This window comes from Hipposideros armiger, unplaced genomic scaffold (assembly GCF_001890085.2).
Source record: "Hipposideros armiger isolate ML-2016 unplaced genomic scaffold, ASM189008v1 scaffold_75, whole genome shotgun sequence".
In the NCBI taxonomy this organism is placed as follows: domain Eukaryota; kingdom Metazoa; phylum Chordata; class Mammalia; order Chiroptera; family Hipposideridae; genus Hipposideros; species Hipposideros armiger.
The window spans coordinates 1089898-1109152 of NW_017731425.1; the positions used below are offsets into that span (position 1 = coordinate 1089898).

The window sequence follows — 19255 nt, forward strand, 5'->3', positions numbered from 1 at the left end:
CTCCTAAATATATAAAACAGATTTTGACAGACATAAAGACAGAGATCAACAACAACACTATCGTAGTAGGGGACTTCAACACCCCGTTGTCACCAATGGACAGATCCTCCAGACAGAAAATCAACACGTAAACAGTGGTCTTAAATGACACTTTAGACCAGCTGGATTTAATTGATATTTTTAGTGCATTTCACTCCAAAGCAACAGAATAAAAAAATCAGCCTTGTATTTCCCCCTTATGAGTGGCATCCCCAAAACCTACAAAAAACAAAAAAGAACAACCATATTCTGGTTTGAGAAACAGAATGAAGGGTGGTGCCATATATCAAGGGAACACTGAAGAACAGATTTTGAGGGAAAAGTGATGGGGTCAGTGTGAGCTATCTATGCACTAGTCAAGCAGGGGGATATCCAGATGACAGGTAGATGTTCGAATCTGGAACTCAGGAAATATATCTGGGCTGAAGATAGGAATCTAGAAGTTATTAATGTACAGTTGGAAACCAGAGCCATGGGAATTGATGAGATTTTTCAGAGTCTATAGGACAAGACCTATGACATTGGAGGGACACTGATTCTGACTGTAAGCAACAAAAATCAACCCTGGCTAGAGGGCCTCTGCATATGGTTGTACAGGGAATACCTTGTGCAGCCACATGTAGCAGCCTGCCCAGTCAATGTAATTTACTGGAAGGATATGAGGCAGGTCATGAAAATTAGAGAAGCTTAACATTCAAGAAAATCAGGAACCTGGCCAACTGAGGCAATCTCAGCAACAAGAACTTATATGCCTCTTACATATTATCTTCTGGTAGCATGGGAGAGGGGTAGCTTCCTAAAGGAAAGGTGAGGTGTTACTCTCAGAGGAGGGAAAACAAGACATAGGTAGGCAAATGCAGCTGTCCACTAGGTCCTATCTCTTGGTTATCCAGTACATGCATTCTTCGACATGGACAATTTTATAAATGCCACCATTCAACATACTGTAGAAAATGGATTCATCTTCTTCCCAAGGGAGATAACCTAATTTCCAGTTACCACATCAGTGTCAAGTCTAAGATTTCTGGGTGACATTCATTCTCCTCTAGTTCTTAACCTCATCTTGGTGATCTACAATTTATGAATTAACATATTTAACCATCACCAACACACCCACATACATTAGTGAAGCGATATGGCCAGCAGAATGGCTCAGATCAAGTGGATGGGAAATCTGATTGGATTAAGTTGGATCATATTCAAACTTCAGCCAGGGGGTGTGAGGGACAAAGTACTGAAATGGAGAAAGAGAGGGGGATAAAAAGATAAGGCAAGCTGGGAGACATGGGTAAAGGCTAGAGATCTTATTTCTGCAAAAAGTCACAGGTCTGTAGTTGGTACTTATCTCTTCCCCCTTCACTATACACTCTGTATTTTTTCTTCAGCCAAGGGTTTTTGAGTAGTAGGAAGATCCAAACTTTCATTCCTGAGATACATGGTGGTTGGCCCTTTTCCAAGTCTTTTGAATTCTCCCAGATATCAGAACTCTGAGTCTCTTTTCCAATTAATGCCCTAACTCACAGATCTCAGTAAGGCTGCAAATTCAATCAGCATTGTAATTTCACAATTTGTGGAATCAATCTCCAAGTTGTAGTTTTGTAAATATTCACAAAGAGATTCATTCATCCTGGACACAGAAAGGCCCTGGATTTTATTCTATGCCTACAGACATGTTTCTGGGTTTGAGCTTGTTCTCTCACTTTAAATTATCCAATGTAATCCAAGTAACCATCCTAACTCAATGGTCTTGGCCTTCCTTATCCACTTCCAATTGTCCTATTGTCAATAGCTACCTCGTTATCCAAATTTTGCCTGCAATAGACACGATTCCAAATGACAAGGGAAGTATCTTTACTTGCTGTTTTACCACTATAAATTGCTCACCCCCCTGGGGGACATAGAAGATGATTTATTCCTGCCTTTAATTCAGTCTCAGTGCAATAATCAATTTGTCTTTCATGTTCCTGGGGCTCTACTACGATTTAACTGTTACCAATTTCTGTAATCATTCAGTCATTTGGTTGCAACAGAAACCCACTTTGGCTTACAAATAAAAAGGAAACATGTTATAAAGAGATGTGATAGTCTACAGAAGCAAAAGAAACCTGGATAACCAGACCTTGAGAACAGGACCTAGGACACCTTTGGGAATGTCCTTGCACCAACTTTTATATGCTTTACTTGGGACACTACCATCAGAAAAACTCAGCTCCTATAATTTTGCTTGTGTCACCTCTCCTAAGACTCAAAGTCCTGGTGAGAGGGGAATTTGGATTGGACAAGCTTAAAGCACACTATCAAACTTCAGCCATGGGGTACAAGGACGGAGTACTGTAATTTATAGTTTCACTAACATCACAAAATAGCATCCCAAAGGAAAAGTAGGGATCTATCACTAAAGGAAAGGAGAAATGATTTGGGGGAGGCAAACATCAAGGGATGTCCACTATACCAGTATTTAAATGATGGGGGAGAACAGAAGAACATACAATGGAGCAATAGCCAGGAAGGCAGGAAGAAAATGTGAAGTGTCTCCGCAACTAAGGGAAGTATGTCAAGATGCTGTGTGGGAGTTATCTGTGCTGCTGCAAGTTCAGATAATATGTATATGTAACGGACTTAGCAATAAAAAGGTCACTATTGACCTTCATTGCAGTGAGATCAGAATACTTAAGATTTCAAAGGAAATGAGACTTTTTCTTCCTATCCATTTAGTGTAAAAACTGTAACAGAGGTCTGAATAACATCAGTTGAAAACAGAAATAATCTTTTGATGAAGTTCTGATATTCCAAATACACTCAGATATTTAAAGAGATATTCTTGAAAAATTAAGGAACAATTCTCAAACAAGTGAAGGTGCAGCAGTCTGTCAGTTGGAGAAATGGATGATGAATGTTTTAAGATAAAAGTGGGTATTTTATTAGATGAAACAGGCTCAAGTGTTAAGTAACTTGCCAAGGTCAAACAGTAAGCACTAAACTTAATTTTAAAAATTCTTTATTTTTAAATAAAGTTTAAAAGTAACGTGAGTAGTGTAAAATATTTAAATACAGAAATGTATCAAGTTGAAAGTCTCATGTAATCTACACTGTTCAAAGAAAGCCATTAAAGACTTTTCTATGCATTATAAACATAAACACACACAAATATTAAAATGCGTTCATACTATACATTTTTCTATCAATAGTTAGTTTCACTTAATATATCATGGCCATTTTTCCATGTCCATACACAATAAATGACCTTATTCATTTTAAGAGACATATAGATTTTCTTATATGGTTAAACCATGTATGTGTTAACCAATCCTTTACTGATAAACATTTAGGTTTTCTTCTATATTTTTCTACCATGTAATTAATTTTTAAGCTTCTGTCTTAAACATTGTCAGTTCCTGTTTTACTTTGTCTTCCAGTTTAGAAAGTAATTTCAGTGTGCCCATAACCTCGTTTAATCAATACTTGGATCTGTCAAGTTTCAAAGTTGGTAGATAGTATATTAGAACTCAATTTCAAGCAATAGAAACCCAACTCAAAGTAACTTAAACAAAAAAGGATATTTATTGGTTCACATAACTGAAAAGTCCACATAGGCTAGCTTCAGGCACAGGTGGATCCAGGGGGCACAAACACTGTCATCAGTACTCAAGTCTCTCCATCATTTGGCTCCATTTTCCTCTGCACTAGCTTCATTCTCTGACCAGCTCAGTTGATATAATGGACCCTGCTGGTTTGAGCTTTCTCATTCTACAAAGCCAAGCAACCTCAGTAAGTAGTTTCTCAGCTTCTCTTCTTCCACAGCTCAGTAAAACTCTGAGGGTTGAGTATCACTGGACCAACTTGAATCACATGACCATTCCTGAACAAACCAGTGTGGTCCAGATGAATTGTGCTACTTGATCAGGTGTGAACTACACATTCACACATGAAACCCAAGGTTAGGTCAGACTGTCTGAACCATGTGGACTGAAAATAGGGAGATGTGGTTCCAAGAAATATCACTGAGTTGTTACAAAGAGATGGAATGAATGCTGGTCAATCAAAAACACTTGATGTCCACGATAAGATCAGACATTGAAAAAGTTTAGTCTCTGCTCATAAAGTTGAATAGTAACAGCTGGCATTGTTACTTTCTTGATAATAAAAGTATTCTGAAAAAACATCATTAGGAGTATGTTCTGTACTCAGAAAGCTCATAATCCATTTGAATGGAATAATCATGTCCAATAGCATACTTTGGATGACACAATAGTTTCAATATAAGTAAACCCAGTGGTCATGAATCTGAGAGCCCAACCGTCCAGCTGACATGAGCAAGACTACTAGCCTCCCACTGGCAAAAAGTTCTGTGAGACTATTCAAGTCAGTGGTAAATTTTAAGTTCAGTGGAAAACTTTTCTTGTGTTTCTTTAAGTTTTTTGCCAAGTTGGACTGGTACATTTCTCATTTCTATACTGGTGAATCAGACTTACCTCTGTATCACTGCAGAAGAGTCGACAATGCTTTTCATCTGCTGTACTCCTTCAGACCTGGTAGAAGGGGTCCCAGGTGCTGAAAATGATCAAATATACATAGGCATAGAGGCTTACTCTGCACTTAAATAAAAAAAGGCTGCCGCTGGTCAGAGTATACAGCATGGTGCGTCCTGTTGAGAACATTAAATCCTGGTGGGTGATGCACAGGTTGCTTCTGTTTACAATTCCCTGGTGGGATTGGGTATAAGATAGGCTGAGATCAGCTGTAGTCTTCTCAAGGATAGCAAGTCTGGTTGCAGCAACATGTCAAAAAGGGCAGGCAATGGCTGAGTTAGGTAAATGGTCAAGTAAAGTACCTTTAGTAGGGGCAGCCATACCAATAGCAAGGATATGATACGGAAGAACAAGTAGTTTAATATCGAAGCTCTGTAAATTAGTTTTTACCCCAAGTACTCCAGGGTTCATCCATAGTGTTTACTCTGGATACAATTTTCTGATCTTAAATAGCCAGTCAGGTACAGCAGCTTTCATTTTCCTGCTCATCTGCCAAATAACTTTCAGCTCAGGAGAAGGCTACATCCTCAATCCAGACTTGAGGTTTTGTTTAGGAGTCTATGCTACATCTGGGAGTGATAGGGTTGGGAGAGCCAGATTCATCAAAGTTAGCTGTACTCTTTTGGTAATGAAGTTTCCATCTTCTAACTCAGCCCATCTCTGAGAATCATAAACAAGTCAAAGCTTCAAATTGGTTGAATGGTACTGTTGGAAAGATTTAGATGAGATCTGAGGCATGAAGATAAGTAGGGAAGATCCTATGTTTGAATTTTACGTTTTCTGTTTTCTCAACCATCAATTCTTATACAAAGTGTTCATTAGACTCTTGAAAGATGATTATCCTCACCTTAAGTCTCTCATTTTGACTGAGTTTGACAGGATTAAAGGGAATGACTGGCAGTGTAGATCAGTATCTTTTTCAGTACAGAAAGAAAATTGCGCTGCTATTTTAAAGGTAGTATAAAACTTGAGTTTGTAGATAATTTCTTCTTTACAAGAGTTGTATATACAAGCAGGATAGTACTCAGGTTTTATTTTTTATTTGTTGAGGGTGAGCAATCTAGAGTAACCAGACATAGGCCTTGTTTGATGATATGCAGACCAAGTCATGTGATCACATTTAGTCTAGAGGATAAAAGACAAAGAAACCATTCCTAACATTTAACCAGTGCATTCATTAAAGTAGTTGAGGTCAGCTGGACATTAAGTCAACTGTGAAGTAAATGAGATTTTCTTGTGACATAAATTAAAGTTTACTTATTCAACATGATCTGGTCTGGAAGCTTATGAATCCAATCCTTCCTGCAAAGACAGTAAGTTGTCTTAATGCCTGAGAGTACCTCATGGAAAGGAATGAAGTCAGCCACTCTGAATCAGTGTAAAACAACAGTATTGAGACAGATGAAATTCCATAGCACATCCACAAGGGCAAGGGACTGTGGTCTTGTGACATTAGGATGAAGCAGTAGGAAGCTCTTCAGTCAACTGATAAAATCCTTAGCTTCAGGCTTTGTAGATTTTTTTTTTTCCAAGTCAGTCTACATTTCTAGCAAAAAGGTAGATGATATACAATTTGAGATTCCCAGCAAGTAAGCTATCATGGCCTGGTCAGAAGGCCTACCTCCAAATATCCCTAACACCTACAGTTGATGGTACCAGACATCAAAATACCCATTAAAAAAATTCTTATTGGCTAGAAGAAAATTCTTCAAGTGGCCACATTTTAAATTACATAATGAGAAAAGATGTTCAAAGATTGTCTCTTGTGGATCAGGTGTTACATGTAGTTAGAGCTGAGTATTCATAATTTTAGAGCAGAATATGCCAGGCAGATATGCCAGTGATGGAAGAATTGTTTTAGCTTTTTAAAGGTTATTAGCTCATTTACCCTGGAAACAGCAGTTAGTGAATAAAAACCAAGCAGCAGTATAACTTCACTGGTTGAGTCACAGTGACTTGTAGTTTGAGAATAAGACGAGTGATAACCAGGTATCCTTTTAGGTAATGTTGCCAGTATTTGAATTCTGCTTTTATAGTTCATGGTTATCGCTTGCACATGAAGTAGAGTACCACGGCTGATGATGGGAGGTCCAATATATGTCAGTCTACTATAGCCTCAATGAGGCATCAGCTTCAATACCTGGTGATTCAGGTATCCAAGGAGGATCAAAACTTCAAAATCACGTATTTCAAGTACCACTAGAGCTTCTGGTGTTTGTAAAAGAAGTTGGGTAAGAGGGTTTGTCAGTGTAGAGTATATATTAATTACTGTCTACATCCAACTCCAGGAATCACTGGAAGTTCACCTGGGGGCAGAGGGCTTTTAATTGTTAATCTAGGTCCATTTGATACCACTTTTGGCCCATATGACTACTCTGGGGAGCAAAGATACACCCGTCTTCTTGTACTTTTCTGAGTTTGCCCACAATGAGTATTCATAAGAGTATTCAGCACCAACTGAACATAGACTGTTGGGTAGAGGTACAGATCAGAATGCCATTCAAGTTCAACATACTGTTATCTAGGGCAATGGTTTCAAACTGTTCTGAAGAATTCTAGGTGTTGTAAAGAAGTCTTCTTAGGTGTCACCATGGTGGTAAAGATGCTTGTGGCAGGTGGCAGGCCCCCACTCCTGCTTCATCCAGAGCAGCTCCATTTTTACTTGGGGCTTCCACATAGTTTTCATTCAAGGGGCTTCATGGCCACAAAGCCTTTGGAAAACCAATGATCTAAGAATAAGTTGTTCACAAAATGCTGAAATACAAAAAATAGGTCACAGAAACCAGAAACTGTGTGAGCATAGCCTTTGGTAAACCAAGGTGTTTTCCTATTCATTTTTCCCCTAAGGTGGGCCACATTATAGAATTATGAAAACATTCCAGTTTGCTATAAATTCTGATTGCCTGAAATTGGGCTTGTGACTGTCAAGAGAACAAAGCTATTGGTTTTAAGTGACAATAGCATGGGAGTTTTTGTAGTCAGCATAGAGCTGCAAAATGCATTCATTTCTTAGTATTTTCTAAATATTATTCCAAGAAGTCCATGGCTGGATGACTTCTCAAGCACTGATACGATCTCAATGGGCAATAACTCAAATTCTAAATTATCTTCTTCTCACCCCGCCTCCCCACTTTCTCCATCCTTTTCCTCTCTTCCCTTCCCAATATTCTCACCTATCTGAGAACTAGGTTTATAGCACAATTCTAGAGACAGAGAAGTATATTGTTAAATGTCATGGAATTCATCCAATTTAGGGGCAGAATTAACTTTTCCCCATTCCCCTCGCATGTCCTCACAAATCTTTTAGAGGTTCCTTTGACAGAAAATGAAGGTAATAGTCAAGATAAATGACTCTCATGATACATATTAATTCAAAGCAGTTATTGACAAGAAAAATGGGGATTTCAAAGATGCAGTTTATTTCTGGGCAATTTGTTGTCAGTCAGGAAGCACTGGCTGTACTGCTCTAAAGCAGTTTCCCCATTCCATTAGAAGGAATGCTGCAAAAATAACACCCAGTGCTTAATTTAACTTAGAACATACTGGGGTAAACACTAAACAGCTAAAAAAGTTTTTTTTGCTGCAAGTCTTCTGAGGTCCTTTACCACATTGCATTAGGAATCAGGGAGGGGACATATTTTTACAGTATTTTTATTTTACTGGACTACAGAAGCTCTCTATATGATATGTATATATCATGTATATAAATACACACTCATATGAACAGTACTACTCTGAAAAAAACGGGTGGCTCATTTTGTATAAATATTACTTTAGGGATAAAGGACCATAGATAAAGATGTTGGGTGCTTTAGAGTATTAAGACTTAAAAAAAAACCCCAAAACTCCACAAGGACAATGATATGAACAGGAATCCCTAATCAACAAGGCCACCTTTGGGAAGACCATGAAGAAGGACAAAGGTTCTAAAAGTAGCTTTGTGTTTCACGTTGGGTAGTCTTGTTGCCAGGTGAACATGTGCCTCGTTGACTGGACAATCTACCACCATGGAGACAGTCTGCTCCTAAATGTCAGGGGTGTTATCATGGAATTCTGGTCTAGGTGCAGCTATCAAAATACAACATTTATAACATCTGACTGATTGAGGGCACCAGGTCAGAAAGTTGGAAACCTTTTCTGGGGTTTTCAATCTCTAGACATTTTAACACTGTGGGTAGAGGCTAATTTAATTCCAAGGAGAGGACTGGACTGGGAGTCAGAAGGCCTGGCTTCTTCCACTTTGTAGCTGTGTTACCTCAGATAACCTTTCAAATTCCATTTCCTCATTTGCAAAAAAGGGATTTAATTTATTGTTATGTTGATAACTGAGATTAACGCATGTAAAAGTGCTGTGGAACTGTAAAGTGCAATATAAACATAAGGGATTACCATATAGATTCTACCTGGATGTCTCAAGAGGCCTTTTCTGGAATCTGACTGGAGCTTTGTAAGATGTTGTTAGGTAAAGGGATTCCTTGGTAAAATTTCTTACATTTGTATGAAAGTTCTGGTTCCTGAGTAATCCCAAAGATGGTGCTATGAGGACTTCACTGTGCCTTTGTTTTAATCCCAATGGGTCAGAATATCTGCTTTCTCATTCAGTAGGCTACTACATACAGACTTGAAGTGGAAAAAGAATAGGGTCCAGTGACCTGGATGGAATCCTAGACACTGTATGAACTTCAAACATTTGAGATTGTGGGGTATGGTCCAACGTAGTTCTCAAAAGGATGTTGCCATTTTTCAGTGTTGATTACTAAAAATCCCCTGGTCCAAATTTATTGTCTCTGAAGCCTTTAACTGAAGAAACAAAATGCACACTCAATGAACAAACTGGGCTTTTGTTGTGATAGAACAGCTTCAGCTATTTGGCTTGAGGAGTTTGACTTTACTATAAGGATGATGCTCAATCTGGGTACAGCAGGACAGGAACGGAGGTGAAGGCCACATCATGATGGCTGAAGGCTTCTTAGGTCACAGCGGTCCACTGGAATGGTGTCTTCTTCAGTAGAAATCACCATGAGCAAAAATCCAGGTACCAGATCTGCAGGCTGGTGGAACAGCACAAGGAAGGTGGTCAGAAGGTCCAGGAAAACACTCAGCAATCAGGAGGCATAGGACTGGAAGGGACAGGGACAAAACAGATAACAAATACATGGATTTACAAACACAGGACTCTTTTAACACTAAGCTGGGTCTGCTGTCAACACATCAGCTGCCTGATGGGCACTAATTCTTGACAAGCCTGGCTGAAAAGCTGACAGATAAAAAAATAAACAAACACCTGATAATTAACAATCAATGATGAGAACAGAGAAAGTTCTCTGGCAGACTGTTTTCTGACTCTCGAGAACAAACTGTCTGAGGGAAGCAGCATATAGGAGCTGCCCTAAGTCTCATACTTCGGGGGAGTAATTTGATTGCATTCAGGCTGCTGGGCAGTAGCTGGTAGGGAAGAAACAAGTGGCTCCATAGGAGGCACAAGAACTGAATTTAAGTTTATATACCAACACCAAGGCAAAGGAGATATTGCCCTTCTTCCTTTTCTAATGCCTTCCTCAAATTGTCTTATGATCTTGTACATTTAGAAGCTGTCCTTAACTTTAACTTTAACAAGATTCCATCTTGAATGGGAGAGAATCAAGTACTTAGGGAATAAGGCCCTGGTCCTCACACCCTTGGGTAATAATACCCTATGCAACATATCAATTTTTCTTTATGTTTGAGGGTTCCCTAAATCTTTTTGAATTCAGAATTAAAAAAATAATAAAAACATGAACTAAAGGAGAATCATGGCCCATAACTCATGATTTTTTCCCCCTAACCAAGAGTAGCTAGTAATCATACAGTGATTAAAAAAACACTTACTGAACGCTATTCTGAGATAACCTGCTCTCCAAATTCCTCCTTTCTATTAAATGATTCATCATATGTGGTAGTATGTGTGGGCAAAAATTCATAAGGCCCTTGCTTTCACGAGGTTTGCTATCTGCAAGAGAGCAAATAAAAAAAGCATGCAAATAACTACTTTACAAGGTATATGCAAAGATAGATAAAAGGTATATAACAAAGTTTTAAAAAGATTATCTCTGGCCAAAGTTAAGAGACTCATGGAGAAGAGAGCATTTGAGTTGGATATTGAGGAAATGGCACGTTTAACAGGTGAAGACCAGAGGAAGGCATTCCAGAGTACAGAACATGAACAGAAGGCATTTCGGAAAATGGCAAGTACCGTAGTTCACTTTGGAATAGAGCGTTGCCAGAGTTTGCACTGAGGGTCTGGAAGAAACTCAGGTCTTCAAATTCCCAGTAACAGTGCTGGTGGCAGTGCTTGATCAGTCATCGAGTTTGCTTTGAGAAAAGAGACAACAGTCCCAATATTCAAAAATAAAAATATCCAGCCAGAGTTCCTGTCACACCCTGATAAGTTCTTCCATGTCCCAGGTCCAGGTCTTGGAAATCTGGAGTCCATGCCGTGGCTACACTGAAAGGCATCTGCTCCAGCTAGTGCAGAACATTGTAGTGAAACACTTTCAACCTCCTATCCTGGACAGCTCATGTTTTGTCACAGAATTTCAAGCTTTCAGTTCCAGTTGTTTTTCCCCCCCTCCTTTCTGCCGAGGAAAGCATCTTATCACCAGTCTTAAAAGTCTTTTGAGGTACATCCAGATTTGACTATAAAAGACCTAAATGACCAACACATTTTCTCTGAAATAGTCATTTCTATGAAAGTGAGATCATTTGTCGCTGCCCTTTAGGTAAAGGGAATAGTCAATTCATTTTTTTCAGATAATTGTATGAAATAGCAGAACTGGGTAACAACTAACCAGACAAAATACACTTGAACGTGTGTGTTCACTTGCTTAGAGCTGTACCACTGGTAAGCAATATTCCACAAAACGAAAATGTTTGAAATCCAACTGTTCAAACATTTCTATAGTGTTTGCTAGATAATGGCCTGGAATTTGATAACAGCAGCTGACAATTAACAAAGAAGCAAAAACTGGCAGTTTGGCCATCTTAGTAACACATTTGCAAGCAAACAGAATACAAAGCAGTCCAGGAAAAAGTTAAGCTTTGAAACACTTCCAAATCTACTGATTCTGAGATTCAGGAGGAGTTCTAAAAACTTTGCAGAGAATGTTAACCTTCAATTAATAAAGATAAACCCCTCAACATCTTCGGGAATTCCATGCCTGGTTCAGTCTGTTCCAGTGAGCCAGCTTTCTAAAAATTCACCTGACACTAATTAGCTAGACTTGGCAGCACCAATTTAAAAATAAGCCTGCTCACTACCAACCACACAGACTAGGGATATAAAATAGGACCAAGTAAATAGTGGCAAACATGGTTGTGGAAAATGGTTAATTAAAGTCAGAAAGGTAGTCAGACACCAACCAGTATAAGCAGCAGAAAACAAAGTTATTGGGCCAAAGATTACATAGACTAGATTTAGCTACTTTATATTGGGCACCATTGTACCATATGCATCAGCCACTCTTCAGACACCCCATGGGGAAAGGAAAGGACTAAGGATAGAAGCCAAGCGGTGGAGTGTTGTTACGCCGAAAATCCATTCTGCACAGAAACAGCTCACATATCCCAGGGATTCAATTAGGGGCTTCAAATTGGTTGCGAAGGGTCCCAAATGACATCTAGGCCTCAGTTTCCTCCCTGTGGCATAAAGAAATTGTGGTTCTTAACTCTTGGGGGAGGGGTGACATCTCCCTTTGAAAACTTGTTAGTGATGGATCCTCATTCCCCTGAAATGCACATTCCCACTAATTTCTGCGTACAATTTCAGGGAGTTTGTGTGGATCGCCAACTCCAATCCAAGGTTGAAAATCCAAGGATTGGGCAATTACTAAGTTTTCTTACAACTCAAAAAAAAAATACAAACAAAAATCGTCCCTTACGTACACTCACGCTTTACAGTTTACAAAGCGCTTTTAATCCCACAAACACCAATAGGCAGAGGAGGAAACTGAGGCGCAAATTACAGAGTGACTTGCCTAAGGTCACTCGGCCAACTGTTGGCTAGGCCCGGAAGCAAACCCAGCTCTTCCGACTCCGGGGCTTGTCTTCCCACCCCGCAGCTGCTGTCAGAGCCCCGGCCCCTAAGGCGGCATAAGGAGGAAAAGGCAAAGTAGAAAGCCCACCACCAACCATCCCCCAGCCTCCTCCTGTCCCTCCAACTGGGTCCCTGCAGGCCCCGAAGGGTGGCGCCAGGCCTCCAGGCCGGCCCCGGCCACCCCCGACTCCCCGGCCACGCCAAATCCCGCCGCTGCCGCTTCCCCGGGAGCGGGGCGGAGCAGCTGCCCGCCGCCACCGACCACCCGGACGACTCCTCGACGAATCGCAAACGCATAGGCCGCGGCCCGAGTTCTGCGTACGAGAAGAAAGACACGGCGCGACCGCCAACGGCCACCGGGCGCGCGCCGCGGCGGCCGGGCCTGCGCCCCAAGAGCTGGATGCCAGAGCAGGAGAAAGAGCCGCCAACCGATCGCTCGATCGACCGCGCGCCCGCTCCTTCGCCCTACCAGACCGGGGAGGGGGGGAGGGCGCGCCAGGGCTTCTTCGAGTTAGGGGCCTGACTCCCCGGCGACGAGACAAGATGGCTCCTCCGGTCCGCACCGCAGCTACCGTCCCGGCTGCGTCTCTCGGCCCGCCCCCGGTACTGTTTCTTTAAATGGCGGAAAGGGTCAGGAAAGCAGGAAGAGAGGCGCTCTCTCTCACGTGACAGGGGCGGGCCCGGCTAACAAGATCCGGTCACGTGGAGACACGCTGGCCACCTATCAGGAGATGTTGCACTAGGGTGGGGGCGGGGGGAGCTGTGGCTCTGTGATTGGCTGAAGGCGCCTCGGGGGCTTGGGGCGTCGGGGAGTGTGCGAGGCGGGCCGGGTCGTGTGCACTAGCAGAGACAAAGCAGTGGCTGAGGTGGTTGTGGCGGCTGCGGGAGCGGTAGCGGAGCACCCCCAACGCCGAATTTTGTGGTGCTGAGTTCTGTCGTCATCTAATTCAGTGCGGCGTACGGGCGTCTGGTGTTGCGGGGGCGGCGGCGACAGCGGCGGAGGCGGAGGCGGAGGCGGCGGCAGCACATGGTTCCAAGAGCGCGCTGCGGTTGTTGGGTTCCAATTCCGTAGGGAGGGACAAAGGCAGCCGGGATCGCTGGGCAACGCCCGGTTAGGTGGTGCGATCGCTACTGCCCGCAATCCCGGGCCTTGAAAGCTGGGACTAACTCATTACTGTGAACAGGAGGCCACGGGACCGAGGCCCTGAAGGGCCTGAGGCCGAGGTCGCTGAGGGAAGTGGGGGAGGGGCGCGGCCCGCCTGAGGTGATTTGTGCGGGCTAATTCTGACGCTTTTTAGTGGGTCATTGTGAGGTAATTTGACCCACTACCCTGCGGAGATTGGGGCGGGGCAGCAAGCTAGGTTTGATCTGGATTCTGAAAACAAATCCGCCATCGCATCGGCGCTTAAGAGATTTTTCAGGTGGGAGGTGGTGAAGCCGGAACTAACGCCACATACACTCCCATCGACATCATGGTCGCCAGTCTGCGGTATATTTAAGGGTCCTGGGATCATTGGTGGCGAAGACATGGGTGATTGTCTATTTTTATGACAGAAGTTGATACGTTTTCGGGTTGGTAAGTTTCCGGATTGGTAAATCTCCTGGAAGAACAGAAAAGTGATTGAAGAAAATGAAGATGGAGCAATAATAAAACGGCCATCTCCAGTACCATCTACTTCAAAGTCATCCTCATTCGACTCAATTGAATTATCGCAACTTAGGCTAACGCTCCTTAAGACTACAGATTTATGACCGTTCTTTTTGAAATATCACATCATAGTCTTTGAGAAGATAAATACTTAAAGAAGTCAATTATAGTTTAGATATATCTGAATATATTTTGGGTAAGCACTCAGTAACTTTAAGGAGCACACTTACCAAACTTGCTGGAAGGAGTCCTGGAAAATTTATTCCCATTGTAAGGTTATATTTCCCAGTTAGTGGTTAAAGGACTGAACCTCACTGCACTCATGGCTTTCACAAATTACAGCAGTCTGAATCGAGCTCAGCTAACCTTTGAATATCTGCATACAAATTCGTAAGTATCCTCTAGGTGCTACTGTGGTCGCTGATAACTCATTCCTTGATATTAGTGTGGAAATCCTTTTCCCAGAAAATTCTGCTTTTTCACTTTTTGGGATGTATCACTGGATGAGTCTTGAGCTCTGTGTGGAAGAACTGAGATCAGTGAAATATTTGTTGCTAATTCAGAAGAATATGACCTTCATTTTTTGGATCAAAATTTACTTGACCAAATGCAAACTAGTTATTTGAGGTCAATATGTGAGTTATTTCATTCAAGTGTTTGTAGGAATCCAACAAATACTGTTCTTTGAATCGCCAAAAGTTGGACTATTCTAGTAAATTCTCTTTGGTGACAACAGACAGAACAGTGGTGTTATAACAAGTTTTTTCTTTTTAACAAGGAAAAAGAATGAAGACATTTAAGTGACAGCTTGTGAGAAGAAGTTTTGTTTTTTTTAAGCGAACAGTTGTCTTCTTGGGGAATTCAACCCCACATCAGTATAGTTTTCATATACCAAGCAGGAAATGGCAACTTTGTTTAAACCCATGATTTAAATGGCTTTTCCCCCAAATGTGTGCAAATTTCAGAACACATAACGGTATTCATGGTTCTTGAGTCCATGAAGAGATGACCATAACTCCACATTGGTCTGGAATGTTTCAGGGTTATTCCCTATGCTCACTCTTTTGGAAGTAATCCATTGGGGTCATAATTACTTAGTGTTTTAACATTCATTTGTTAACTTTTGAGATGATGGTAAGTATTCTAACATTTTAATATGTGAAGAGCAGCTAAATGAATGGCCCAGAAATGTGAAGAACCACCTTCAAGATTGAGAATATAGACTTCATTATCCAATAATAGTGTAATTTTTAGCCTTTTATGGGAAAGGACTTAGAAGTGAAGCCAACACCAAAACCCTGAATTGCCCGAGATTCTTTTTTATGATAATGTCTGTAATTTTTTCGTCATATTTCCTGTGAGGGAAATAATTTTTTTCCAAGTGAAGTGAAGTGCGAAACTATGAGAGCCTACTTTTATTTTGTGTTTAGGAAGCTTATTATTGAACTAGTGTTTTAGATAGGTACTTTAGTGGTTACCCAGGTGAATTCTTATGCTATGGATGATGAATCTGAAATCCAGTTAGGTAAGGTTGCTGACCAAAGGCTAGTCAGCTAGTTTATAACATAGCCTTGAGCACAACCTTTTGTATCTTTATATTTGAACTGCCACATAAGAACAAGCAGTTGAAGGCCACTTAGGTGTTCACAGATGATTGTGCTTTCTTGCCTCAGTTCTGCATTTTGGAATGAGGGGTTAAATTTGGAGTGGTAAAACTATTTGATAATATTGGAAGAACATAAATGGGACTTCAGGAACTGAGCTCTTGTTCCAGCTTCCCCAAAGACTTTGATTATAAAATAATAGTAACAATAGTTAGTTGCTTTATGCCAATTAAAGTTTTAAACATGGTTGAAAGTAATCTTTATAGCAACATTGCTGGAGTAAGGATTATTCCTGTTTTGCATCTGAGGAAACTGAGGCTCAACGAGATTAAGTTCTATGCCAAAGGTTACACAGCTGCTATAAGATTTATCTGGCCACAGTGGTTAGTGCTTTTAACCATTAGGCAGTACTGACTCTAGTCAGTTTTACCTTTAAGGGCTTCTTATCTATACAGCAAGGGTTTACTTCTCACTTTAAAAATCTTCAGTTTTATTACAGTGAGCCTGTAATTTGAAGATTCTGGGGTATTTCTCGACTTACTTGTTGTGGTGTTTTATAGCTTATGAACAATAGGTGGACACAGTCCAAGCAAAGAATTGAACCTTAGTTAAATCACTCGTTTTGTAATATTGGGGAATTTCTTGTGAAGTGGATTTTCCAATGTTGAACCAGAACCACCTACTTGCATGGACATTGAAGGGCTGGGTGTATCATTTTGGAAGATCTGGAATTTATTATCTGGATTACACTTTTGAATTTGTCTACTTTTGAATGTGTCCCGTTGTGCCACAAGAAAATATGAATCCTAGAGAACACCAAGATAAGTTTCTGGTTTGTAACCAATTTCGAGATTTCTTTAATGTGATGACCTGGAAATTTTAGAGGAAACAAAATTTTCAATTTTCTTAAGATGTGACTTGTTACCCTTAGTGATAGTAGATTTATCTCCTCTGAGTCAAATGGTGCTGTGTCACCTTCAGAGAAGTGAAATTTTTTCTTACAGTACCTTCTTTGCTCTAATTTCAGAAACATCATTTTAGGGTGTCTGACATCTACAATATGGCCATATTGTGAATTATGAAAGAAGGGGCCCTTTCCTTACTTCCGATTAAATGTAGACTTGCAAACAGAGCCCCGGCCAGAAGGGTAGATCAGTGTGATGCAGTGGAAAGAGGATGGATTTGGGATCCTGCCAAGCTTGGATTTGACTGCTTCCTGGCTGAGTCCTTGCGCATGTTGATGTCTCTTGAGTCTCAGTTTCTTCATCTGTAAAACGGGGCTAATTTGTTTCTAAGTATTATGTAAAATAATGTTTATAATAAGTGGTACATGGTAAACACTGAATAGATGGTGGTGCTTATTCTATTTATAATAGTAGCTTATATAAACCAAAAGTTGGTCAGTGTGGTAGCAATTTGCGTTTGGTGCTAGTCATTAGGCAGATAAATCCTTAAATTCTTGAGCATCTGTTAGAGACAGTAAACATCTGTCTTGAATTAACTTTTTTTTTGGATGTATTAGGTCAGTGGTAACTACCAATGGTTATTCTCTTGGTTACATTAGTATTAAGATTTAAAACAGGCCTAGGAAATTCCCACGATAACATGAAAGCCTTATTCTAATTTCTTTTAATACTGGATGTTGCTATAATAGTTATAGATGATAAAAGGTAGGGTTTTTAAATAAAAGGAGTTTTCTGCTGTTACTCATCTTTTGTGCTAGATTTTGTGACTGATAGTAAAAAGTTCATGAGCAATCTAGGTGTAGTGGTGGTAGTAATATTACTTTGACATAAGATCATATCTTAAGTCATTCTGTTTGCAGTACTGCTAAGTGGTCTGATAGAGCAGGGTGCCTAAGTATAAGATGCCTGCTTTCTATGTCTGTTCCTGTTGGTACATTTAATAACTTCTTGTCTTGGCCATATGATATTTTTGGGTTGTTTTATCATTTGAAGTGAATACAGAGGAACCCGTCAACTTTAGTGACAATATTTCTTAGGACATAATTCTGTTGAAATGTAGTTTCATACTCTAAATATATTAAAGCCATTCGAATATGAAATGGTTGCTGTAGAATTTCTCAGCTTTATTTTCTGGCGATTAGGGGGAAATTACCTATTGTCAGCATACCCAAGAATTCAGCTGGTTTAAATTCAGGCTGTATATGAATAGGGAGACCATTTTCCTTACCTAGTGAGTAGATTTAAATGTGGATTTGTTACTGGAAATGCTGAGCTGCAAAATGATTTTGATTGTGGCACAAATGGTTTAAAAGCCTCAATCAGTTAAAAGTGAGAGTTTGTTAAAAATCTTTCTCTTTTCCCAGATGGTTGATCTTTCTTGGATCACATGCAAGGAACCTTTGGGTCTATGAAGAGATGAATTTCCTTTGATAGTTATTAAATATCTCTGTCATCAATTACTAGCTAGAAATGAGTGTACCTCTTTGAATATTATTTGAAGAAAAGAGAGGACATAGGCAGTTGGTATGTTTTTGGTTCTTAACTTTTTAAGAGATATTTGTAACTCTGGTCTTAACATTTGTTAGTAGGATCCATCCTTAATCAATTGGAGGTCTGGAGATGATTACGGAATCGAATGTTGTCTCCAAACTCACCAACAGTTGTCACAAAAGGCTCCTTTTATGATGTGTCAGTGCAATTCTTCCTTCATTTACTAAGGAAATACCTTAGTTACATTTGAAAGATATCTGTTAACTTATCTGAAAAACATGTGTGGAACAGCATTGCTACTGTGTGGAACAAGGAAGACCATTCGGAATGTTTTCATTAAAAATTCAAAATGTGCAAGGCACATTTCTAAACAGTTTAGAAAGTAGTGAAAACTTAGCCAGTGGTGCTTTGTGCTTGCCCTTTTGAGATCTTCCTATTGAATTCTAAATGTCTCATATTTTCATATCAAGTGATCAGAAATATGTATTGCTGAAAAGGAGTTGCTATTTCTGTTTTTTTATTTCTTTGCCCTGATGGTAAAGTATATCAGAATTAATTGTCCAAATTATTCATATTTACCATTCTCACTACCAAAGGCCAGACACTTCATTGTTTAATTTATTCCAAAGATTTCTGCTTACAAATTATAATCTCATTCTTATTATGGTTGTGTTTTTGTTTTTTCCTAGAAGCTATGTTTCTGAGATTATTTGACTTCTGAGATTCCTTGACTTAAAGTACAAATTCTTATTTAAATGAGAAGTATTGCAACAGAATTTATATTTTTATATAACAATTTTCAAAATTAAAACTTAGAAGGGCCGGCTGAGTGGCTCAGTTGGTTAAGAGCTCGCTCAAGAGTTTGAGCTCTGAGCAACAGCGGTTCGAGTCAGCCCGAGCTGAGCAGC

The 19255-nt window shown here is 40.2% G+C and overlaps 1 protein-coding gene and 1 long non-coding RNA gene across 3 annotated transcripts in view; one reads left to right on the plus strand and one right to left on the minus strand.

The window, feature by feature from the left end:
• Positions 1-3577: 3577 nt before the first annotated feature.
• LOC109383057 (uncharacterized) lies at positions 3578-13303 on the minus strand. Of its 2 annotated transcripts, XR_002124063.1 has the most exons (4): positions 10801-13303; positions 10437-10557; positions 8972-9688; positions 3578-7322 (listed from the first exon to the last, which is right to left on the minus strand). It is a non-coding gene; the product is annotated as an uncharacterized LOC109383057 (long non-coding RNA). The 2 variants fall into 2 exon arrangements; XR_002124062.1 differs by having other exon boundaries at positions 3578-9688; positions 10801-13294.
• A 97-nt stretch (positions 13304-13400) lies between these two features.
• The window catches only part of MORC2 (MORC family CW-type zinc finger 2), a 40369-nt gene continuing 34514 nt past the window's right edge, over positions 13401-19255 (plus strand). The window contains exon 1 of the mRNA XM_019643042.1: positions 13401-14677. Coding sequence (XP_019498587.1) covers positions 14610-14677 — 68 coding nt within the window. The 5' untranslated portion in view covers positions 13401-14609. The remainder of the gene's footprint in view (positions 14678-19255) is intronic.